General features: G+C 35.1%; 1 protein-coding gene across 49 annotated transcripts in view; it reads left to right on the plus strand.

Annotated features, from left to right (window-relative positions):
- RIMS2 (regulating synaptic membrane exocytosis 2) overlaps nt 1-26,925 on the plus strand; it is a 454,433-nt gene that overhangs the window by 214,599 nt on the left and 212,909 nt on the right. For 27 of the 49 annotated variants that reach the window (XM_039548364.1, XM_039548365.1, XM_039548401.1 and 24 more), the window contains 4 exons: nt 20,657-20,724; nt 22,384-22,503; nt 24,886-24,985; nt 25,767-25,890. In XM_039548364.1, the coding sequence (XP_039404298.1) occupies nt 20,657-20,724; nt 22,384-22,503; nt 24,886-24,985; nt 25,767-25,890 (412 nt within the window). Of the gene's footprint in view, nt 1-20,656; nt 20,725-20,840; nt 21,050-22,383; nt 22,504-24,885; nt 24,986-25,766; nt 25,891-26,925 lie in introns of all 49 variants that reach the window. The other 22 variants (XM_039548362.1, XM_039548363.1, XM_039548366.1 and 19 more) reach the window with 1 other exon arrangement.

The following is a 26,925-nucleotide window of genomic DNA, read 5'->3' on the forward strand; positions in this document are numbered from 1 at the left end:
ATAATATTTAAAAGAGAAAAAATGAGGTTTATGATAACTGAAAGTCAAGTACTGAAGAAAGAAGGTAAAAGAGCTAAAAGATTCGTCATCCCTTTCTTGATTAATGCATTTTCCAAAGAGTGAGAACAGACATGAAGTCTTTTTCCTCTGGGCTGCAGAAGAACTTTTGTTCTTTCAGATTTTTTTTTCTTCCCCTGCAGTTTTTATTACTGACCAACACATTGTATGCTATGGGGCACCTTGCTGGGGACAACAAGCTGGGGCCAGCTGTCTCACCCGTGTCCCCTCCCAGCTCCTTGTGCACCCTCAGCCTCCTCGCTGGTGGGATGGGGTGAGAAGTGGAAAAAGAGTCCCTTGCCAGCTCTTACGTGGTAAACACTGAGCTTTTGGTGGCACAACGGATCCTGCTGCAGGCTGATGCCAGGGAGGGTTTGTGCTGAGTTCACGTTCCTTCCTGAAAGTGTGAGCAGATAACACCAACCTGAAGGAGCACAGGCTGAAATGCTTTGTGAAGATATTCTCTATTTTAAAGTACTTGCAGTGGACTGCAGTAAAAAATAGAGTTTATGCAAACTGTGGATACTCAATAAACTTAGCATCACATGTTTTGCAACACCTTTTCATGTAGAAGTAACATATTGATTCTATTAAAATAAATGAAGTATTTCATGTTTGCTGAAAAGAACTGAAATTTCTGTGTTCCTAAGATTGATGTATTCTGTTACTTGGATTGGCTTGAATTTCTAACAAGATGCAAATGAGTAAAATTAGCAATTGAACGTATCCTCAGAGGTAAATGCCAGCCCCTTGTGTTCTCTGAATTAGAGCAGCATTTGCCAACAGCTGCTTCTACACGTTAGTGTGTGACTGATAATAAGCTCAATAGAGTGGCTGGGGTTACCAGCATGATCACAGTTTGCATAAATACAATTATGCCCTTTCCAGCTGAGGGCTTGTTTGTGCATCTTTGGCAGAAGTGGTAGAAGAAGTAAGCATGTCGGACTTTGCAGCTGATTGTGTAGATAATGTCTTGGATGGTTTTCAGGACTAATCTAAGTAGGCAGCAGCCCAGAATAATTAAGGTTGGTGAAATTGCCCAGTTGATTATTTTTCATGCTGAGCTTGCTGTTCCTGCTGTATGAGAGGTTAGTGTTTGGTGCAGTGGTTGCTGCTGAAGACAGGGAGAGGATGAGCTGAGTGATCACCTTAGGCTGCAGTGACAGTCATGGCCTGAAGGAAGCAGGAGCAACAAACCTGGCCCTGAATCCTTAACCCTCATCTTCATTTCCTATGCCTCCTTCACCCAAAATATGGGACATCACCAGCCTTAAGGATGGGAATAATATGTGTAAAGGTACCACTTTACTTTCACCATTGCAGCAATAGAACAGCTCTTCATGGTTTGTAGGCCTTTAAAAAAAGGTTTTTCTTCCACAGAAAAATTTTTTTCAAAGTTAATGCTACTGACATCTAAAATATCTACAGTCAAAACCAGAAAATGGGTAAATAACTGTAATATTCAAGGGAAGTAATGAATGACTCTTTTTCTTTCATATTCCATAGCATCCTCAGAAGAAAAAAAATCTCTGTTTAAGGGACTCTCACATGTGCAAATTGTTACTGCTGGGGAAAAGGAGAGGTAAAAAAATGAGGTTTTTTGTCTCATTTATATTTGCTAACTTTATTTCTTCAATTTAGGATCATAGTACTCTTGAAAAAACAAATAGGAAAACTCCTTTCCCATTGGTGATTTTTTTATTTGGTGCAATAGGTACAGGAATATGTATAAATAAATATATGAAAACATAGTGCTTAAGAATAGGTAGGCTTTAATCTCCAGACTTTCATTTGGGGTTATGCTAATTGCTTTGCTTTTTTCTTCCTTTCCTTTTGCTATCAGTCTGGACAATATTGCTAACTATGTCTGAGTGTCTCATACTAGTTGTGATGGTGGTGGCAGCATGAAGTCAATTCAAAAGCTGGGCAGTTTTAGAACTGGTTATATAGAAGTCAAGAAAATGACAGAAAAGGAAATTGAGTGTGGTGCAGGAGAAAACGTAACAGTGATTGTGAGTGTATTCCTGAAGGCTGTTTCAGGTTCACTCAGCCAATGACCTCACAGGTTTCTGGTCTGACCCATGTAGATAATCAGCAAGAAGAGCTGTGGTGAGTAAAGCAGTCTGAAAGCAAAGGTTTTGTCTCCAGGATGACAAGGTGAGAGCTGCAGATCCCTGATGGACAGTAGTGTCTCCACGTTGCTCTGCAGTAGAGAAATCTAGACTCTGCACTCAGTGGGAGTTTTGCTCCTTTTTCAGGTGCAGCCAAGTTTCAGTTTATATGTTGAGAGAGGCATTATAATTGATTATAAAGCCATCAAACTGTCTGATTCTAGTGTGTTTCCTACATTTAAGTTTTAAATAAATTTTTATTTTAAATGTGTATTTGAAGAGTTTGCACGAAGATCTAGACAATGGGATTATTTTCTGTTGAATTCATCTGGTCAGAATATTTCTGGCTTCCCTGAATTTTGTAGGAAATCTCTCATATGCATCAGAGTGAGGATTTGTGTTTTAATTACAAAAAATTAATCCAGTTAACCTAAGCACCTTCAAGGTAACCTATTTTAAAAAATGCAAATGCTCAGCCCCTTTCATGTAAAGACTAATGCTTGCAGACTAGATTTTTCTGCTAGAAGCCAATAGAAGCTGAACATGATAGTTTGTGTAAGTTTTAAGTGGTCATTTGACTCAGATTTCTTAAAAAATCTTCTCAAGTAAAACAACAGAAAAACTAAAGCTGATGGAAAATTTTAATATCAGGCACAAGCATGAACGAAAAACAATTGTTAAGTAATAAATATTTAAATATCTGACTTTGAAGCAAGTCCACATTTATATGGAGGACCTGTAAATACCTGGAACAAATTCTGCTGGGTATATATTACAAAACTTAAAAAAAGAAATAAAGAAGAAAGTATTTTTCTTGCTTGTGCACTTTCAATAACAGTATTTATATTTTTCTAATTTTTATTTGGAAAAAGTCTTGAGAGACAAACCTGTTTTTCCTGGGAGCCATAATTTTGAATTGAGTAAAGGAAGACAGTTTTTAAAAAGGGCGTGGTAAAACACTGGCACAGGATGCCCAGAGGTGTGGTAGATGGGAATGGGGATCCCTGGAAACTTTCAAGGTGAGGTGGGTTGGGGCTCTGAGCCGCGCAGTTGAAAATATCCCTGCCTATTGCAGTGGGGTTAGACTAGAGGAGTTTTAAAGGTCCCTTGAAATCTAAACTATTCTATGAATCTATAGGATGTTTTTTCTGAGATTTAAGGGTGAAATTTGCTGTACTGGAGTTTGATGAAGAAAATAGACAAATATGTGACAGTGGCCCTGGTGATGCTCTAAATCCTTGTTGCATGCTACCAATATTTTAAAACAATTTTTTTAATATATGAAATTAGTCCGTTATACCAGAGAGATTTATCTGTTAAGGTGCTCATTGCAATATGAATTGCAATATGAATATTTTTTTTATTATTTCAAAAGAAAAAATTTACTAGCATCAGTAAATTCAAGAACAGCCAGAAGAATCCAAAGTTTTAGAAATGTTTCCTAAGCATTAAGTCACTAGAAAATGCAGATTGTATACTATGCAATAATCTAAGGTTGCTATACACTTCACCTGTTTTTAGTTACATCTCTGCATTGTTACACAGAACTCACAACTAAAGAAATAGAAAGTAGACACAAAACAGAGAACTTGACACTAACAAAGCATTTGCCATTTCTTATTTGTTTTTTGACTGTCATGATTTATAACAAGAATTGTTTTCATATATCTCATTACGCCTAGTGGTGAGTCCTATTATTATTTGATTTATACGTCAAATTTATAAGTAAATAAAAATACGGGGAACAAATAAACTCTGAAGTTACTTTCTCATTCAATGTAGAAATTCAGAAAAGTAGCAAAGTGTTCATGAATCTTATGAGATTGTATCCTTAGCACAATATATTTGTTTAATATCAGTTGTATTATTTCTTCTTTAGACACAGCTAAAAAAAAGTGTTTTATTTCCTCTGAAAGATGACTTTAAAATTAGCATCTTGGTGAAAAGACCTGCCATCCATTCAAAGAGTCAAATCTCTTCACTAATCTTTTTTTGCTGTGCTCCTTGTAAACACCCCATAGAGCTGGGAGAAGGAGAGGGTTTATTTCTCAATGCCAAACTTCAGAAAAGTTCTGCTTGCAAAGCAAGTTCCAGCTGGAGTTGTACAAGCTTGAAGAGGCTCTTGAGGTACAGGCTGATTTTCCTGTGAAAACAGTGACACGAACTGCCTTTTAAAATTGCAGTATGGGCAGATTTCATCCAGAAATCATCGAGAGTTCAATATGGAGCTTCACATTTTTAAAGTTCCTTTCAGCTGAGCAATGACTGGAAGTCTTAGTTCTATTTGTGATGTTCATTGGCAACTTTTGCTTTTTCTCTGGGCAAAGGTGACTTTTTGAAGTTCTTGTTTTGAAAGTTAAAATTATATGAGTTTCCACTTATGCCAGCTCCTAAGAAATTATATGCTAGGTGTCTTTTACCCAGCCTCCTATTCAGGCCTTTACAACACTGCAAAGAAAATGGCTAAAAAATACCAGCAATTGAGAGTGGAAATCCAGCATGGCAAGTGCATGTGATACCTAATGTTGGCTTACTGAATGCTCTTCACTAAAGTATGGAACTTGCTTTGGGGAAAGATTTTAATATGTGCACAAAGACACTTTTTGCTTGTAGTTGAGAAGTATTTCCACTGGTAGGAAAGGGTACAAAAATTGAAATTTCTTTTCAATTTGAAATGTTAATGTATCCTGGTATCTGTTATCCTGAGTCATAAATAATGAACAAGGCAGAGCAAAGGGCAAAATATGCAAGTCATGAATTCAGAAGTCAGCTGAGAATTTTTCTATTTCCTTTGGAGGCATTTATATTGATTATGATTATCTTTTTCACTAAGTATAATGTTAATGCGTAGTCAAAGCTAGAAATCTAGTGAGCTTGTTTATAACTTACTCCATATTCTCCCAGCAGCAAACAATATGAACAATATGGTAATATGAAATAATCGGAAATAAATTTCCTGGAGTAAGTATTGAAACAGTGTGGTAATATTTTAAAATGTTGACTGTTTATAGTAATGTTGAAGCAGATATAATGCTATCATTTTTCTTTATCAAGTGCATTGTGTTCTCCATAGTGTGCACAATATAGTGCAGATTTTAGAGAAAGTTCTAATGAGAAAGAGGCTGGGGATTTATGTGCATTGTGTGAGGAAGAGCTACATAATAAAAACAATTGATGCAGAACTGATTAACAAAACAGTATTCAACATCTGAAAAATGTGTATTGTTTTACTGTAAGCAGCTCTTTTTAATGGTGAAGTTCTGGAAAAATTCCATTAAATACAGCATTAGCTGCTGTATTTAATTTATAGAAAGACCAAAAATTTGTGAATTTTCACATAAGGCTTTTGTAATAATGCACATTCTGGCATCGTATAACTCATGTGACCCTAGTCACCAAAGGCAAAATGTTTCAAGATATAAAAATAATTACTCTTGTCAGATGAAAGTGATGTATTAGAATTTTTATAAATTAAAAAATGAGAATTTAGTATATGAAGAAACACATTTTTCCTCTCAATTAAAAAAAAAAAAAAAAAAAAAGTGTGTCCACAAATATGTTCAATGTATTTAATGTAGTTTAATTAATGGGCATACTTCTGTTTCAATGATCCTCATTTCTCTAATGTTAGCAGAAAACAAAACAAAAAATCCCCATTAACACTTATTTAAAAGTGCTATATCTATATAAAACAAAGCCAAGTATTTTCCTAAGCCAGAAGAAATAAACTACTCCATAAAGACAATGTGAAAAATGCTGACCAGATTCTTTCTCACATCTGTGTTTGCAATGCAATCTGACAGCATTCTGGGTGATATCAAATATGTACTAAGAACAGTATTTTGATGTTGGTAAATACCACATAATACTTGCTAAGATATAATGAATGTTTTTTAAATATTGAAATTAACAATATCTGAATTAAGTAAAAAAGTAGGTATGTGTACTCCCAAACATCATAGCTGTCACCACATTTATTTATTTATTCTTTTATTTTGTTTATACACAGACTAATTTAATTTATGTTAGCTTTATGTGAAATAGGTGAACTAGGTGATTTTTTAATATAATTTCTTTCTCTTTTCCGAATTATCCTATTAGAATGTGATTTAACTCAAAAGCAAACAAGAACTGTAAAGAAGAGCTTTTAAAAAAAGTTACTGGTGTAAAAAATTAAGGTTACTCTTGAAAACTAAATTCACAATGTGAAAAAATAAGATTTTGCATATCAGCCGGATGAATCTAAGCCCTGGGCATTCACCTTTGAGAAGGTATTTGCTCCTTTGTGCACAGAATCAGAGCCCATTTCTCATTGCTTCTTCCTTTTAACGTTGTGTTTCAGAATCATATATGAATTTAAAAATTTAAGTAACTAGATTTCATGGTCAGCTATACTTTGCTTCCTGAAATGATTGTTACCAATCTCTTTTTGCTTATTACTCCGTGGTCCTTTTTCAGCATCTCCCTTTTTATTGTAGGGAATGGATGGTATCTGGAGAAATGAGACATATTTATTCTTTTAATTCTTACTAAAAGAGCCTGGATTATTTTAAGTCTCCAATTTTTTAATGGTCCTTTGCAGAGCACTCATCACAGTAGTATTTGAATGGCTTGCATTCATTCCTTTATCTCTATAAGTGGAAGAAAGCTTTATTATCTTGGTTTTATGGACTGGAAATCAATGGATCACTGTCAGAACAAAGCTTAGCATTCAGATTCCTTGTATTTTGAATTCTTTGCTCATTACTCTTTTGGGAAAAACTGAAGATCCACATTTCAGCCAACTATTTTTATAATTATTAGATTTCAGTCGGGGGTCACTTGCTAAAATTTGAGTTCTGTTCAGGCACAAAGCATTTAAACAAAGCAAAAGATCGAATTTTTTCCTGTATTCAGTTCACTTTCCTCTAACTGCCAGGTTTGCTTTTTTGACTTTCTGTGTGACAGTCTTCTTCTGGGTCTTGTAAAATTTGCAAAAATCAAAATCTTCTAAATTCTTAAACTGTGATACACATTTCACTCTTTTCTATTAGCGCTTATTCATTCCTGTACATTGACTTCATAACGCCTTTTCTGTGTTCAAAGCTTTCCCAAATTTGCTCTTTTTATGATTAATCTCTTCTAGCAGATTAAGTAACTAAGGCATTGTACAAAGCCAGGGCTGGGAACAGGGCCTGAAGTCTCCAATGTGGAATGTCTGCCTTTGTTATACAGTGTTTGAGGAAGAACAATCTGCACCGGTACTTTCTTGTGCTGTCTGCCCCCGAGTTCTCCTGATGGGGGCCTTTAAACCAGGGAAAGAATTGCAGTCTTGACATCCACCATACCCAGTTTGCTGGTTACACAACAGTTCTGAAGTGTTTGTTGCTGGAGTGGACAGTTTCCACAGAAGCTAAAAAGTGCATGAATCTTGCAGAGTCAACTATTTTATTATGCCTGTCTTAGATGAGACAGCTCCCATTCCTCAGTGTATCCAAGCTGTCAAGATGAGGTCAGTGGTCACGTTGGTCTTCTGTTACCCTGTGGATTGGTAACTCATAAGCTGTGCCTTACTGTAAGGTGTCACCTGGAATGCTTCCTTGTCATGTTCAGGGACATGAAGAATCAAGCATGAAAGCAGCGGCTGCCAGTGAGAAGATTATGGCACTGCGCTGGCTCAGGAACTTTCCTCATGGTTTGATACAAGTTGAGACAAGTAGCTGAGTAAAATTGTATCCAAAGTTGTCTCTCTCTAGGATTGCATTCAACTATTTATTTAACTCCCATGTCTGATTACATGATGTTGATTGCATGTGGCAGAGTTTTTGGAAATAAGTACAAAAGATTTTATGATTGCAAGGGATACTTAAGTAAAAGGCTTTGAAGGATCCTATTGAAATTTTATTCTTCCTAGGAACAGACAAACTCCTACTAAATTCTTGGTGTGTGCAGTACCTGAAATTAAAGAAAAAGTGCAGTGAGGTTTAATACTTGGAAAAATATGAAGGCCAGGGAATATGATATTTTTTTATTATGAGCTTTTGTTGCTTCTGACTTTACTCCAAGAAATAAAAAATTCCTTATTATACTTTGCTTATACAAGAAAGGATGTTGCAAAAACAAGCAATAAAGAAAGTTACAAGAAACATCTTAATAATACAGTCATTTACGAAATTTAATGTTGGAACTAGAGATCTTCCCATCTTTTTTTTTTGCATAAGACCTCATTTGAAATCAACAAAGAAAAAGAAAAGATGCTGAGTTGTAGCAGAGAAACAGATAAAATCTGTAACTGTTTTCATTGAGATGTGTAGTTTGCCAAAGTTGTTATTCCCAAAGCATATCATACTTTTCCAGTTCTTTATCAGATTTGACAGAGGGTGATCTAAAAAAAAAAAAAAGAAAAGCAGGAAAAGCAATGTCACCCTAAAAAGTCATTAACTGCTTGTGTTGTGTACAGTGTATAGCTGCGAGCATAGCCGATTCTGCATTTGCAAAATCCTGTGGTATCTCTTTGTTTCAACAAATTCTAGAATGGGAATTACAGATCACAGTCCATTATAAAATGCAAAATAAAAAATGTTAATAGTGTCACTATTTGTATATTTTCAGAATTACCAATCAAAATTTCATTTGAATCTGATTTTATTTTCTTCTGATAGATATGAATAGTCCAAATTTACTTTCATAATAATAAACAGCAACAGAAGAATACTGAGGTTAAAATTTCTATTCTCTGTAAAATATGTAAAATATTATCACACACTTTTTAAAAAATGTCGGATTCAGGTAATACAATAGTCTAATCATAATAAATTTATTATAGCTTATTCATGCTTTGCATTTTTATAAAGCCTTCACTCTGACAAGGACTGCAGTTCTTACAGTACAGCAAAGATGTTCTATGCTATTTTGTCTGTGCTGAGCAGACACAGGCAGGAAAGAAAAGTGTTTTGCTGAGCAGTCTTCCAAGGGACGGGTGCATTTCCAAGTGTTCACTGCCAGATTTAAATCAGGGAATGATCCTTCTGTTGTTTACAAATCAGTTGGCCATATCTGTTAAGGTCATTGTGTTGACACCTGTGCCAGCTGGATCCCACATCTATTTTTTTGACGTCTGAGTCCTGGACAGAGATATCGAGAGCGCATAATGAGAAGAGGCAGCTTCTTTAATTTAAAATTAAAAAAAATCCCAAACAATCAACCAAAACTGTTTGCATGTAATTTTCATACTTCTTGCTGTGTTTCCTCACCCAGGACTTTCAGCTTCATACTGCATAGAGATGAATAAGTAGTTCATGAGTGAAGTGCATAAGTCTTTGGACAGATCATGGAGATGACATGGTGCATTTTCTGTTAGTCTTCTTTAGGCAGGATAGTACAATGGCAGTTTTTCTGAAAATAAAACTGAAGTTGAGAGTCACAAGACAAATGTAAAAACCTCTCATTTGAAGAGTTGTGTTAATCTGGATAAATTATATTGTCAACTAAGGTGCACACCTAAGGAAATGAGCAACTGAAGCAAGGGAGAGGATGGTTTGAAAATGGCTGTACTACAAGTGTTATTTGTACACAATGCTACCTGAAGTCAATTGCTGCCTTTTTGAAGCACATTGCTTTGTTGTCCTTAATGCATTTGTAACAAGAGTAAGTTACTGACCTCTCTTGGAGCAGTATAGTCTCTGTGTTTACATCACAATTATGCACCTTCTATTCTGTGAATATTGCTCTTCTGCCTGGAGAAGAGAAGGGTGGTCCAGGCTCTGCTACACAATTTGTTTGCTTCTGAAAAACTCTTTTGCTGTGAGCCACACAAGTTACATTGTCTGAAGGACTGCTTTGTGCAATGAGATGTAGGGCCTGGCCAAATTTATGAGGTGGAATTCCCTGATGGTTTTGCAAGCATTAAGTATTGCGGCTTTTTTTTCTCCTCTTATCACAACTTTCCAGAAATTTAAACATGAACAAGTAGAGCATGTGAGGGAATTTTCCTTGAAAAGTAGTGGAAAATACTGACCTTTTACTTAAACTCATTCTGGAAATATTTAGCCTCAGGAGATATATTTTTGGGTAATTGTGATCATACAAAAACAAGAGACTGAGATTAAATCCCTTATGTAATTTTTATTACAGCTTCAGCTACCATGAAGGCTATAATTATGAGTGTAGTTCTTGTTGACTGTGGAAAGCTCCCTGAGCAATGTGCTTCTTTATGTATTCAGTGAAATGAAATAATTACAGAGCTAACATCCACTATTCTTCTGTGGAGACTTCTTCCACTGTTCCACATTCTTCTGAAATAATGAAGACAGTGCAAATTACAATTAAGAAATCTACTTTTTTTCTTTAGGATTCAAAGTTAATTTAAAATGCAAATTACATCTCTGTCTCTCTATTTATTACTTTAACAATCTTAACCTTGTATCTCCACAACATATTTTTAACCATATTGTTTTTCTTTGAAGAACATTCTTAAGGAAGTTCTGTTCAAAGGAATTTTACATCCAGCATACATGGACATGAGCAGCCTTGGATGGATGTTGGGAAGATGAATTTTTTTTTGTTTGTTTGTTTTAATCATGTAATAAAATTTACTGCTTATTTGGTGAGTAGATTTTTGTAAATTCTTGCCATTTTCTAAGAATGGGTATAATAGAGCTAGGAAAAGGCAGAACTAAAATCCTAGAAAATATTAAAGAAAAATCAAGCCCTGTATTTCTCAAGTTTGGCACTAATTGTTTGGAACATTTCACAGTATTTGATGGTATGTCTGTATGTCAGCAGCTCATTTTAAGAGGGTAATTGTAGCATCCTGTTCATTTCATTATGCAGATGGTCCACAAAGAAACAATTCCTTGAATTCAACCCTGACTCCTGGAGAACATGCTCACAGCACCAGAGCTCTCAGGAGACAAAGAATTTTGCATTTAGATCTGCATTTAGATTACATTCAGTAACTAGTGAAAGAGGTCATTAACTGAAGAAACAATGATATTGACTATATTATTTTTTAATTAACTTTTTTAAGTTACACCTTTCTTTCTGTGCACAGAAGATGATTGTGGGGATGGGGGCCTTTACCATAGTATTATGAAATATTACATGTAAATATATTTGTATAGGGACTAAATTAATGCTTCATGACAAGCTAAGTCTTATACCACCCTTACCTTTGAATATTTAATTTTGCAACCTAGCCTTCCTCTTAATGTAAGGTGCATGGGAGTTTTCCTGCATGTATGTATAAACGTGTATACATGAGCAAAATAACCTTGATGGTGATGAAGTGTCTCAAAAAACAACCACAGTCATTGGTATTTTATTTTTGCACATCTGTTCTTTAAGCTGTAACCCAGGTATAACAGGTCATTGCTCTGAACTAATTTGATTATACAGTATCACACTGTCAAGCCTGTGCACAGAAGGTATGAAACTAAATTGGACAGTTCATTATGATTTTTACTTCTGGGATCCACTGGAGTTTCATTTTCAAGTTTTCTGTTCCTCTTTAAAGAGGTAATTAATTTCCTTCAAAGAAAGTGATTTGACAAAAATAACATGTAACCAAACTCTAAAACAATAGGTGTTTTTACATACACCAAATTACTTTCTTCATCATGACTGCTAAAGGGGAGATCAGTAATTAATGATCCAATTACTAGTTTACAAAGGCTTTTATTGCAGTGTCAAGGTGATGTAAAAGCCTCTTGCACTGGTTTTTTTTTGCTGCCATTACAGCTTACTGAATCAGCAGATGCACTGCATATTTATAGATCATTTATGGCATGTGTGCTGCCAGGGATGGATGATACTTTGGACTTACTTGTTTCTTAAGCTCTTGTTTCTTAAAGAAAATAATTTTAAAAGTAAAGTGAATGTATGTTGTGTCTCCTGCAGTTTAGTATTGAGAAGGTAGCAGGTTAAAAGTTATACTTGTTTAGACAACCATAAAGTCATTTGTACTCCATGTGTGAAGTGTTAGGTCGGGTTTAAAGAAAAAACCCCTGCTATGACTTGTAAAGAAATGCTGTGTTTCTTTGTTACACATAGTTTCAAAAGGTAACATTTACCACAGTAGTTGTACTTCCCTCTTGATTGTTAGGTAGAATTTTGAAATTTGCCAATATCTTTTTGCATAATGTCAACTGAGAATTACAGACAAGAAAATAAATCAGCTTAACTTCTGAATGGTGATTTACTATTCAAATACTAGTTGTTCAAGCATGTAATACAGAGGATTTTTTAAAGGTTATTTTTATTTCTATTCTGAAATGTGCATATCCTTATCAGCGATCAAGACATTTAGAGTGAATTTAGAGTCTTCTCCAGTACCCACTGAGAGAAATTATTGGTAATACTATGCTTAAAAATATTGACCTTTTTTGCATTACACCTTCCCTTCATCTGTCCTTATAGGATAACAACCATGTCCGAGGGTAAAAGTGGAGGATATCTTCCCATCCCAAACAAAATCTAATAACTGAACAGAAAAAGGCAGCAAGTATCTGGAACTTAGATATTGGCTTGAATATTTTATAAGACTGTTTCACTTCAAAAATTTAAATGTTTTTGTATTTTAAATTTATTATTGTTGTTGTTGTTGATGAATTCTATTACATAAATAGATATATTATTTGTATATTGGTTATCTCATACTGAAAATCACAAAATGAGTAATTCTTAATACCACTTTTTGGTAGCAACATGTCAGTGATCTTGACTGGAAGCAGTGGAAAGAGAGGAAAAAGATGTGATCAATGAAACAACTGGCTGATCTTCAGTCATGATATATGGGTGGCTGCTGGGCTGATGGAAATTGATTCTAGATAATGACATGCCTATGATAGGAGCCATGTCTATGTTAGTAATGTCTCCTTTCATTAGGATTAGCTCTACATAGCATTGGGGATAAAAGATAGGAAACTGTTATGAATAAATATGTCTCTTTAAAGCTAAGCTAAGAAGACTTTCCTTCCTGACATGCTCACTGTTTCAGCTTTACTTATGGCTGATAGTTCCCTTGATGAAATTAGTACAGCTGTGTCATGAGTACAACTGACATGTTAAGTCCATGTCCTTATTTGTGAATTTGACAGCAAGCCTCATGAAGAATCTATTCCTTTGCTGTCTTTCTTGGTCTCCTGTTGTCTTCACTATGCAAACTTGAAGCTTACTTATTAATTAAGATATAGTGATTCAAAGTAGCTTAGGGTTATTTTCTGTAATAATTAGTGTTGACATCAAAGCAGTAAAGCTTGAAAGTAAATAAGTACACAATATAAGGGAGGTTTTTTGTTTGTTTTTCTCTGTTAGTTTCTTTTTTCTGTTGTTAATAAGTATTAGAAGGAACAATGCAAATGGAAAACATTATTATAGGCTCCCTGTCAACAGATGTCCATTACTAAAAGGAATTAAAATGCACCTGGTTATACACTGCCTGTCAAAGGTAGAGAGCTTATGTCTGTCCAAATAGAAATAGGGTCACATTTAGGATTCAGTACATACGTATTATGTCCTATGGCCCTGAGACTTGGAGATGCCAGGCAGCCTTGTTAGAGCTACTCTGACAGTCATTTTGGCAAAGTTACAACTTCAGGATGTAGAAAGAGTGTATATCTCTGGAAGGCTGAGTATAGGGTAAGCCAGCACAAAGTGAATTGCGTAAGCAAATATGTCTACTAATGCTAAATAGAGTTTTCCTGAAGCTACTTATTTCTTCAGTTTAACCAAGCCTTCTTTGGTGAGTGTATATAAAATGGTAATAAAAAGAAAAGTCTAATGGAAATAGGTACTGAGAGCACACAAAACCCCAAACCTGTTTCCTAAACTTTGCAGCTGTTTCTCACAAATTTTCATAGTGCGCCAATTATGAACTGTCTTCACTTCCAGGGGGCTATAAGGCTTGTTTCCAACTGGCTTGTCAGGTTTTACTGTTGCCTTCCCATTGGCAGCAAAACAGTTGAATTTGCTTGGACTGGTTTCAAACTCTGAGGAAGGAATTTCTTGTACATTTGCAGTTTGGTTCCCAGTTGTGCAGGAACTCCAACACATCACAGAACCATTGGATCTTCTGTGCTTCCTTAGCAGTTGTTTTCCAAGATGACTCATTTTTCTGATTCAGGATTTCATTGATTCAGGAAATACAGGGTTTTTTCTCACCTTCTAGATGCCAGTTAATTCCTCTGTGCATTATATACAAGAACTTAACTTTCAGGAGACTAGTCTGTGAAAAAGGGTGTGCTCATTGAGAACACGTAAATGAGCTATTTGGTTTTAGTTGGTGAGAACATTATCACAGCATTAAATAACACCAAGCTGTGGAAATGAGGGCCAGATATGGGATTCTTTAATAGGATTAAAAGGTTTTTTTCTCTGCTGCATTGTTTCCTCTTTATATGAGTCCCTCATTCAGGTATTGGCAAGCTGATGTTGCTGATACTTGTTGCAGGCCTGAGATGGTGAAGAACTTGTGATCAACATGTCAGTTGCAGCCCTAAGGTGAAGGGATGGTTATAACATGGTTATGGTTATAACATGCATGGTTAAAACAGACAATCAGGGAAGATGTGTGAGGTCAGCCCATGAACACATATGGGGTCTTTGTGGATGTGAAAAGGGAAGAAAAAGGAAAATAGGCATCTTTTAAAAATAATAATAAAAGAGTAAAAAATTGCTTTTGATTACTTGCTGCAGGGCATGATCCAAAAATACTGTCTTATTGAAACTTTCCAGTGTGTGTTTTCCTTTTTATTATGCCAAAAGAACTTCCTTTTTCGGGCACAGGCTCTAAATTTCGTAACAAAAGAAGGAAGAAGGGAAAAAGTGAAAATGCTACAAGTAGGGTCAAAAGTGTAATTTGGAGTAAACATCTTCCTAAGATAAAATGTTAAAGACAATCAAGCAAGAGAGAAATCCGTAGGATATTATGCTGAATTAGTTCTAGTTTTCCCTGATCTTATTAAAGGGGCAGGAAGTATATAACAAAGGTGTGCAAATCTGAAAAAATTGAATCCTAATAAGAAGACAAACTGGCAGTGGTAGACTGGGACAGTATAAAATTTCTGACTGTTTCTCGTAACTAAAGAGTACCTGTCCATTGACTTGTTGATCCAGAGTGTGAGTCTGTGTACTGGATCATATGATAGAGGTTATGGTGTGACATATAGGGTCACACTTCAGGTGTCATATGAGAGACATGATTGTAAGTGTATAAGGTCCTCTAGTTTGTGCAGTGAGCTGTGACTAAATGTATTTGCCATATTGATATGCTTTCTTTCAATTTATTCCAAGGAAAGACATTTATCAAAATATATGTGACTAACAGACTGAGCATAATTTTGTTCTAGAAAATGTAACTTTGAAGAAAGTCTTTCCTGCAATTTAAATCCTTGCAGCAAAACATAAATTAAAAAATACTTTCAGTAACTATTCTTCTATTAATAGTGATCCTAAGTCTCAGTTTCAGAAGGAGAGCCAGAATGAAACAGACATGCTGAAACCCTTTCCCCTTTACACTAGATAAGCTTTTACATCAAGAGTAATATTTTTTCTTTTAATCAGTCCTTGTAGTAGTTCAAAGCATGGCTACACAGTTTTTGGGGGTGAACCAAGGTCTTCAATTTTAGTAAGATTTTCCCCCAGACAGTATCCCTTAAATAAAAATAACAGAGGAATTCAGGATATTTCTAAGTTCTCAAAGACTAGTCCATGGGGTCCAGAGACATTTTTTTGATAGCAGCATCTCTATTCAATGCTTGTATGCTGTCAGTGTCATCATTCTTTCCACATGGGTATGCACTGTTACCTCCTCCTGCCTCCCCCAGGTTTTCACTCACCCACCTCATGGAATGCAGCACTTTGCTATTCACTAATGAAGATTTATACATTTTTTTTCCTAATTGCTGCATTTCTCTGTACATATTAAAAGTCAAAATGTATTTCATATCCTTTACATACAGAACAGCTTCTCTTTTTTTGCTTTGGTAGGACCAGATCCTTCAGACATTTTCCTAGGTTGTTACAGGTTAAAAGTTGCCAAATCCAGAGGAATAATTATTTCCTAACAAGAAATGTTGAAATGCATGGTAGGAAGTTTCAAAGTAAGACCTGCAAGAAGGTGCTTCTTTTTGTAATCAGTGCTCAAACTGCATCAGTGACTGTGTTGAAAAATATTTCTGTGCTTTACAATTAACTGTGTGACAGGCAACTTTGCATTTGTTCCTGCACCAAAAGCTGGAATGTCCCTGATATGTCCAGAGCTGACAAATTGTTTAAGCACTCATATAATCACCTGCAGGCAATTTCAGCTGTGTAGCTCCCCTTTGGAGTCACCCACTGTGTGGCAGTCTAGATGGATAGTATTGCAAACACAGAAAGTAACCTTCTGGAATGGAAGCTCTTCAATAGCTGTAGCTCACTTTTTACTCTGCTCCAGAGGCCTTCTGGTACAGGGCTGCACTGGGAGTTGTGCAGTTAGGAGAAGGATGAAGACACACAGGATGTGTTCGGCTCACTGTACCCTTATGCTGGAAGTTAGCGTGGAGGGTGAATATACTCACTTAATTGCAAGGTTAAATTGTTCGCAGTTTTGAGTAATGATATATAAGTACCATTATTGGCTCAAGTAGTCAGAAGTATGTGCTCAGTATACACTACGTAATCAGGTAGTCTCCTCAGCCTGAAGAATTTAAAGTTATATGACCTGTCCTTTTTGGCATTGAGATTTGAATTTGAGGACAAGGTTTTGGTTTATTTGGTTCAAAGATTATGTTTTTAATTCACTAAGGGAAACATTTGACAGTTTAGAGAGGTCTTGGTTTAGAAAGGGCCTGGGTTATGCCTATATCCTTTGTGAAGATTTTGGGCACTTCAGAGCATCCAAATTACCCTGTATGAGTAGAATAGCCAATTAAATTGAGTGCTTTATATCTAACCTGTTTGGAAGATTAATGGTTTTGGATTTGACGATGAACTTAAACAGCACTCAAAAAAGAGTAAACATGCACCTTGTAGGTTAGCTACAAAATTCTTAATGCTTTATAAAAGATATTCAATTACCATATTTCTGTGTGGCAAACCCATTATAGGAAACAAAAACCTACATAATCAAGCATTAAAATATCAGGGAAACAGAAATTCACCAAAAGTCTTCTAAAATATACTCTGACATTTGAAGTTCCCATTGCTACAGGAAGTTCCCATTGCTGGGGGTTCCTGACCGTGGAAGAAAAAGATCTTTTCCTCTTCCTGTTTGGTTTTGTCTGAGTAAAATAAGCAAAACACACTGAACACCAGTAAGGTTACAAAGGCTTCAGCTTAACCTTGTTTCTACAGAAAGGCTGGGTAACTGATGTATGCACAGCTTTCCATATACACACAGAACTCACTGACATTAATAAGAGCAGACCTCGCTTTTATATCCAGCTGCACTCCTGAACTCACAAGGCATCTGAATATTGTTATAATGGCATAAGCTAAGATTGTATAATATAATTAGTAATATATTAGATCTTTTTTCCGTGAATGGTGGTTTTATACTATAGCTTATGTAATTTATCTGTGAGTGACATTTTCTTCCTGAGTAATTTCTGCTGCATACCCTAAATGTATATATTATCAATAATAAAGTATCTTCTATTGTGGAAGAGAAATTTCTAAGAGAGCAGCAAATGCATTCTGTGGTACTCAGAGTTAAAACTACAGTGTCTTTGTTACAAAATATCGTGGTTTAACTTTTATTTCTTTACCTTATTTTCTTTTGTTTATTTACTTATAATTTTTTTTCTTGTAGGCAAAAACCTATGTGCCTTACATATATTACTTTTAATTTTACAAGATTTAAAAAATAATTTACCTAGTCAAGATTTTAATATTTATAGAACTTGCACTGAAAAATTTATGTCCAGTGATTTTATCAAGCCATTCATTTTATCTCAAAAAGTTGTAGGTATACTGAGCCATACGTGTCTCTCACAGAAATGTAATACACTACAGGGCTTCCAGACAGCCATCCTTTTATTAACATGCATAGTATTTATGCCTGTCATTTAGATCACGTAATGCAGTGTTAAGGGCAAAATATATAAGATCTACAATGGCTTTACAATTTCTAATTTATATGATAATTTTTGGAAACATATAACTACCTATTTTACACAGGTAAAACCAAAACAGTGTTTGGATGGAGTTCTTGGTTATTTTAATTTAATTTTCATTTTATAAATGCCAATTAATTAGTAGTTACTGTGGGAAACAAATAAAAAGAAAGTCAGCCTTCTACATCTTGTTTGAAAAGGAGAAGGGAAAATGGTAGAGCAAGAAGAGGGAGTTCTTTGATTAGGTAACAGGCTCAATTTTGCAAGTGTTCTGTGCAGGTTTAGTTCCAGGGATTATCATTTGATGAAGAGTAACTATTTTTGTAAAATAACCGAATCTAGTCTTGGACACAGACAATTTGTGGATGCACCATACAGTAATACATGGGTTAGAGGACTTGGAATAAGTGGAAACCAGCTACACCAACAGATGAGCCTGGGACCAGTGCTGAAAGGCCCCAGGGAATTTGTAAAACAGGCAATATGTAGGCAGGAACTCTTTCTGTCTTCTGGATATCTCTAAATGTATATTTATGAGTAAGGGCTAGATCTTCATGAGCTCACTGATGATTTCACACAGTACCCCTTGAAACAATGTCTGGAGGCAGAAGTAGCACTGGAAATTCCATTGCAGAAGTACCTTTAGCAAAATGTTACTAGCTTTCGAAAGAGTATTTCTTTCTCCTTTAGCAGGATAGCCACACTTTTATCTGTAATACAGGCAAGATGTTAACATTCATGGCAAAGCAGTTTTGGTAAGAATTTCCGATTTTTAAATGTTATCTTCCTTTCAAGAGTCAAGAAACATAGTTAATAGATTTACAGCTTATTTATTATTTAGAAAATATGAATGAATTAAGGCTTCAAAATAACTTTATGAAGTTACTTTAACACTGTTTTTGTGAAAGAAAAGGCTATTTAATATGCTAACATATTTCTACAATGTGTAAGGGAATAAGTTCAAAGTATCTTTTTGAACCAAAGCCTTTGTATTTTGACTATTTACTTCTTTGAAATGAAAATGAGACGATTTTTTTTCCCATGTAGCATGTGCAGGTCTCTATATTAGGAGGAAACGAGTGGAAAAAGATTATATTTTTCATTGTACATATACAATATACTAGGTTGGACTTGATGATTTCAAAGGGCTTTTCCAACCTAGTTAATTCTGTGATACCTCTCCAAGGAGACTGTTTTACTTTTCTAAAGCATCTCTTAGTTTCTTGTAGTTTTATAAGGCCGTATCTTCACATCCTCTCTGTAAAGTTTTCTAGACAAGTGTTAAGACAGTGCTAAGACTTATTAGTTACATTTCACCACCCTACTGATGTAGTTCCAGAGGAATAGGTTGAGCAATGTTAAAGCAGGGTCTGAAGTAACAGAAATAGAAAAATGTTTTTTGAGGTCTGTATTTAAAAACCCAGAACTACTTTGCTTTAGTTTGGTCAAATTTGATAGAAAATGAAACATTTGTTTCCTGAAGATAGTAATGTAAAAATATTATGTAGCATGCAGTAACAAAATACTTTTCACGTAACGTGTAGCAACAATGGTGAGGGGAAAAAAAAGAGAGAAACGTAATAGTGCAGAATGTGTGGGCATAATTTAGTGTTTAAAGTACATACATAAAAGAGAATGTTTAATAAAATACATGAGTCATTCCCAAATTCTTTGGACAGCAGCATTAATTTAGATCTCTTCTTTAAAACTGTTTCTCAAACTTTTCTTTCTACCACATGTCTTCCATGGAGGTTAAATTCTGACTGTATGGAATATTTATATGTTTTATCAAAACCCTACACACTCCCAGTTGTGGGGTACCTGTACTTACTAGAATTTGTCCTTGTATTTAACCAGGAGACAAATCAAAGTTAATATGCTTTTTATTCTAAATATATTTTCTAGAATTTTTTTTCATTTAACCTTCCTTAAAACATCATCTAATGCAAAGCGAATATAGAGTGCCATTGTTTTAAGTATTTTATTGACGTGATTAGAAAAAATATTAATTTGTGTTAGAGAAGCAAAGAAATAAGTTCCTTAAGACATTCTGTATTTAAATGCTTTCCCTTCTGGATATTCTGTTAGAAATACAATTTGCCTTTTCATTTAATTTACTGTAAATAATTTTGTAGGGACGGTTAATAAACCTGGCGCAAAGATGTTTTACACTGTACGTAATTTTATGCAAATATACACACACACAAATGTATCTCCTTCCTCACTGTTTTTCATATTCCATATACTCTGTTGTTGGAGCCTGAACTTTTTCTTGGAAGCCCTTTGCAAGTCCTGCTGGCAGAGGTTATGAATCAGATAGGATAATCAGAAGTCTTTACAATTTTACTGTATCTTTGTTTGTCCTTTCTTTCACCTTTCCTTTTCTGCACTATCTTGTCTGTCTGATTCTCACAGGAGACATGGATTACAACTGGTTGGACCATACGTCTTGGCATAGCAGTGAGGCATCCCCAATGTCTTTGGTGAGACATGTGGAGCCTTACCACTTAGTTTCCTTTATCATTTTACATTTCCTTGGTTTTATTTACACCTTTGCATGTTTTCTTTTTTGTATCCTTTTTTTATCCCACACCTATAGGGGACAGTCAAAGGGGAAAAAGAAAAACTAGTGAGCAGGCAGTTTTGTCGGATTCTAACACCTTATCCGAGAGGCAAAAGAAAATGGTGTGCTTTGGTGGCCACTCTTTGGAAGAGGACTTGGAATGGTCTGAGCCTCAGATAAAAGACTCTGGGGTAGATACGTGTAGTAGCACAACTCTAAACGAGGAACATAGCCATAGTGAGAAGGTACTGAGATTATGGAGCCTGCATTTTAACCTGCTCATTTGGTCTTTGTTTGCTCTCTGTCACTCATTAAAATAATGCATAAAATAAAAGATAGGGTCTTTCTAGAGACAATATAGCATTTCTTAAGGTGCAGAAAAGAAAAACAAATGAAAAGTCTTTGCATGCTTGCAGCTTTTACTGTTTGGCAGCATAAGAAAAAAAATTGAGAGGCATAAAGGAATGTTCTTATGGTTGCAAATCAGCATATCATGATATTACCTTAAAGAATAAAGTAATTAACAATAAGGATTCTACCAATTGGCTTATTTGATTTACTATTTCCAAACTCCTGGGGCTGAAATTAAATTAATAGTTCAAACCCCAGATGAAAAAGGGAGAAAATTGGGTCTCTCTGCACAGAAAAGTTGTTTTTCTTTTTTCCCTTTCACTGTCATGGTTGTTCATTTGTTTTGTTGCCATGCAATTTTGTGCAGTACTGTGCAGAATTAAAGGCTTTGCCATCTGCTTTGGTATTTTTTATTTTTGCTTTCTGTTTGGTGGAGATTATGATAAATCTTTTTAGAGTTATTAGTTGTAATGGGAGCAGATTTATCTGTGCCTGCTAATTTTGCATGAAATAGAGCATGAAATAATATTTTTCTGTGAAAAAGTGCTATGATTACACAAAAGAAAATCTTAAAAATTTATTAATTAGGCCAATAGACAAGTATAAGTGTGCACATGTATAGTAATGGAATAATAATGCTCACTGTAACTGTGCTTCATATGTGAATTAATTATTCCAAGAAAGAAACAGAATATCAAATGAAGTAATGGATAGACCTTTTAATTGTATTTTTAAATTTTAATCTACTACTACTGAGAGAAAGTAAAACACTGAAAATATTTTTTGGTCTTGGATAAGAATTGACGTGTTTGAAGTAGTGGAAAAATAAGACATTTCTTTTTTCAAATTTGCAGTTTGAGTTAAACTTCTTTTCCAGTATTACTCTTACACTAGACTTTTAGCGATATTTTTCTCAGTACTCAGGTGTGATTCTCATTGTGTGTAGATAACTATGTGTAGTTGTCTGTATCTGTCAGTTCAAGATATTTACAAATTGGATTAAGTAAAATAGATAATGTTATTAAATATTAGACGTCCATTGTGATGAAGGATATGTTCAAATAAATATTTTCCATTACAGTTTTCTGTCATTTTATTACATTAAATATTAGTGTAATCATAATACTTCCATAGAATTTTTAAAATATATCAAGAAATGAAAAGTATTACTGAAATATTTTTCATTAAAATACTATTCACTGTATTTTCCATTAACACCATATGATAGCATCCAGTAACTTGGCAACCATCCAAAGATGGAGATCGTCTCATTGGTCGGATTTTGTTAAATAAACGACTAAAAGATGGAAGTGTGCCTAGAGATTCAGGAGCAATGCTCGGATTGAAGGTTGGTGATGAATAATTTTGAAACGGACAACTCTCAGTTAAATTAGCTAATTTTATAATGAAAGTATTCTCATATTATATAGTGTATGCATACCAGTATTGATAATGCATATCATTCGCAAAATTACAATATAGACATTTTATATTCATTTACCTAGGGTAACTTTGCAGGGTCCTTGGCAGAATGAAAAAGTTGTATTTTTCTGAAAGACTAGACGTGTTTTCACAAGTTTTCCCAGAATGTCTTCATAGCAAAGTACTAATTGCATCCTTGCTAGGCAAGCCAATTCCTGTGTTCTTCAGTATGGAGCATTGTACCATGGTATAACTTCTATTTCCCCAGAAAGGGAAAAAAAGTGAAAAATAAATTATCTCTCTTCAAGACCTGGCGTGTGGGGTACGCCCAGCCCCCGCCCTGGAGGGAGGTCTGCTGAGATAAGGAGAGTGCTTAACCTCCCAGCAGAACTCCCCTGGAAAGGCAGCTACTTTGCAGTTACGGGGAGAAGAAGACAAACCCCGAATCCTCTGGGAGACCCTATGCAGATCCTTTGTAGCCCATTGGCCCTTACCCTCTGATACCCACCCCCTGTATCCCTATAAAGCCAGCCCCTGCCCCTGCGAGGGGGAGAGTGTGCTCATCCCTAGCCTCCCTTCGTCGAGTGCGGACTAATAAAGCTGCCTCGTGTGGAACAGCTACACACGAGCCTCTCGTCTCTCTCCCTGGTCTGGCTTGGAGGCTGCCCTGCAGAGCTGAGCTGAAATCACGAGCTGACAATCACTAAAGAACTGACAGCCTCTGCACGGGCCCTCCAGCCAGCAGCTGAGGGAAGACACCGGGCCCCGGGAAGACGATCTCTCTCAGGACCATCTCTCCAGACCGGTCACAGCTTCCTCGGTCAGAGCTACTGACCCCACACCAGCTGCCATGCTGGGGAACATCTGGGAGTTAATGATATTTCAATCCAGATCGGAGTATGCCAATGGAACTTCCTCTTTCTGAATTTTTTTCTTCTCTGATTGTTTGATTTGCCACATTTTAAAAATATGAAATGAATATTAATATTATTGTTAATATTAATATTACTGGTTTTTATCACAAAATAATGTACTAACTTTTTTTCATGTGTGAACCTCTTTTTCATGATGCAGTGCTCTTTAAACACATTATGAATTACTTCCAGCTCATATATTGATCTCAATTTTGTGTGATATTATTATTTGCTGTTCCTGAAATACTAGTACAAGAATGAGAACAAACTATACACAGTGGAAGAAACAAACATGTATTTATTTTGATTCCATATCCCTGCTGTGAGAAATCATTAAGAAGTTTAAATTTTCTGTTCTCTATTTCGCACAACTCTTTACTTCACCTCAGGTATACAGATTAGGTTGTAGTCACACCCTTTCAGTAAGGGTTAAATCAGTGTAGTTATGTATTGTAGATACTAACACGTTTTGGAAATTTTTTTTTATTTAATTAATAAATAATTTTATTTTAAGTCAGTGGAGAAGCCAGTTGAACCTCAAGTTTTATATGTTTATTTTTGTCTTACTGTCAGAAAATGCCAGAGAAGAGATTAACAGTGCCACTAGAAAGCAGTTTTTGTTTAAACATCTACGTTAAAGTTTCTAAAATCTCATATGAACTCTTCAGTGAGATTCATTAATAGTTCAGATTCAAGAGTAACTACTTTTTAATCTCAATAGACATATGGAAAGAGTGATTTCCAACAGTTAGTTCTGACCTGAATTTTTAAGTATTTATATATTGAAAGTAAACTAAACTGGATTTAGTATTACAAATTTTAAATCCCAGTATGAAGACTGTTAAGAAACCTTAAGAATTTGAAGATTATTCAGTTATGACTGATCCTGACATGTAAGTCTGATTCTAAGATAAATATTAAAGTCAAACCTGTTGAAGTTCCCCGTAGAGAAATTTTCAGTGTGACAAGTATTTTCATCTGACTTGCCAAGCCAAAGGGAATTTCATTGCTTAGTGTGAACATCTTGAGTTCTGTTGTATTAATATACCTTTTTCCAGTTAAAAAAATATTGAAGTGAGCAATCTAATGACCAATACCTTAGATTGTTTTGGGTGGTAGTTTATAATACAATGAGATTCTATACATGTATTTATTAAAATTTAATAACTTTGGCATTCTCTATATGCATTGTTCTTCAATTGTACAAATTGCCAGAATAGCTACAAAAATAACCTGTCATAGCCAAATTTCTGTGGTGTTTTTTTCAAGTGTATATGTGTTACCTGGGCTACATAAAACCCAAGGAAAAAGCTGAATTCTTCTTTCTATTGCCAGTACATTTAAATAATTTAAAGTAATTTTCATACTATGAAAATACTTCCTCTTTGAAACAGGTAGTAGGAGGAAAGATGACTGAATCAGGTCGACTCTGCGCATTTATCACCAAAGTTAAAAAAGGAAGCTTAGCTGATACAGTGGGGCACCTTAGACCAGGTATGTATCTACTATAGATCTATACTGCTGAGTTGCTTTCCTGACGGTGATAACAAGTGAGAGACTTTAATTACATGTGAAATTATGTTAAATATATGTGATGAAATACTTCAGAATTCAATCTGACCCTGTTACTAGATGGTTGCTTTTGTGAAATATATATTGTCATGTTGTTCAAAAAATATTTTAACATTTTTGCTCATTTTTATACTCAATATTCCATTGATGTCCTTCCTAGTAATTTTGTGGTCTATATTTTGTGGCATTATTTGGAGAAAACCAAGCTATTACAAATGTATGAACAGAATCACCTTGTCTAGGAAGCTGCTTCTATTCCAAAACGCAAACCATAGATTGCTGGATTTGAGAATGTTCAAGAAATATTATTAACATAAGAAATATCTGAACTTTAAATACTAAACTTGTAAAAGTACATGGGTCTTCAAAACAGTAAGTTGATGAGATATGATGTTTTAAAGGTATAAATTTTCTAAAGAGCATGTTGGGATTTCTGTAAGCCACAGCTGCCAAAGAGAGTAAGAGCAGCTTCTAACTCAGTAGGGATCCTACTGATGATATTGCTTCTCAGAACTTTACATATTTGAAGCTGACCTGCAGAAAACCTTTAATACTCAGGATTTTCCTGCACGAAGGTCTCCAAATTTGTTCTACAACACAGGTTTCACAATCCAAAAAACTGACAGTAGAATGGCTTAAATTGTCATTGTAAGTGGCATCCACAGCAGACTTCCTAAGCAGGGTGTTATTACTTAACTTACAGGTGATGAAGTATTAGAATGGAATGGAAGGCTACTACAAGGAGCCACCTTTGAGGAGGTGTATAACATCATTTTAGAATCCAAACCTGAGCCACAAGTAGAGCTTGTAGTTTCAAGACCAATAGGGTAAGTAATTTAATGAATTTTTTGCATTAAATATGATAAAAGTGTTGCTAAATTTCACTTTTAGGATGGAGTATATCAAACATCTATAAACATTGTAAACAGCATAATCTTATGCAAAATTCTGTAAACCTAAAGTGTAGCTAGAATGATAGATCATGCCAGTGAGTAAAAAAAGCTGGTGTGAAATCCTGTATTCTCAGAGTCTCAAGCATCATCTGCTATTATGGTTAAAAATAGGTTCCCTTCTCTGGCTTTTCAATTGGTGAGCCAGCCTATATTGGCTCTGAAACTGTGTTTATACTCTTTGTTGTTGTAATTCTTGACTGCTGATTTTTATTTCTCCATTCCCTTTTTTTTTAATACATACATAAAATTGTAAAATCATATTTGGTCTATGAACTGATGATGAACTCTTATTTACTAAGAGCCTGTAATGTAAAATTTTGTGTGAAATATAATATGCTAATGAAAAAATCAATATGCTGTGGAAAGTCTCAAATCCACATTCACATCATCTTCATCTATGGAATCATTTAAATTATTGTTTGTTATCTAACACTGAACATATCTGAATGAATAGTTAGAACTGTGAGAGACCTTTTCTTCAGTGCTGCACATTGTCTATTTTTATTAACCTTGAAATCTACTTCTCAGCGTCTAAACGTAATTTTTTCTTGCATAGCAATTGTTGCTCCATTGTATTAGACTGTGAGTACTTCCCCTTCATCTTTTCTTTTTTTTCCAAGTTCCTACACCCTAAAGTCATATGCATCACATTTTAAATTCTCCATTGGAAGTTCCATATCTGGTCACATCAGGGTTGTGAAGAGGAGAATGCTTATCACTGATTTTGAAGATGCTTACAGTTGTTAAGAATTTTCTTTTTTCCTCCCAGAATTTATTGTGATGTGCAGGACACAACTGGACAGGGTGATAAGTAATATGATTTAGGTTCCCCTTTTCCATGTTAGGTTGGACCAAATGATCTTTCAAGAGCCCTTCCAATCTGGACTGTTTTAGGATTCTATAATCACA

Source organism: Corvus cornix, chromosome 2 (genome assembly GCF_000738735.6).
Source record: "Corvus cornix cornix isolate S_Up_H32 chromosome 2, ASM73873v5, whole genome shotgun sequence".
Taxonomy (NCBI): Eukaryota; Metazoa; Chordata; class Aves; order Passeriformes; family Corvidae; genus Corvus; species Corvus cornix.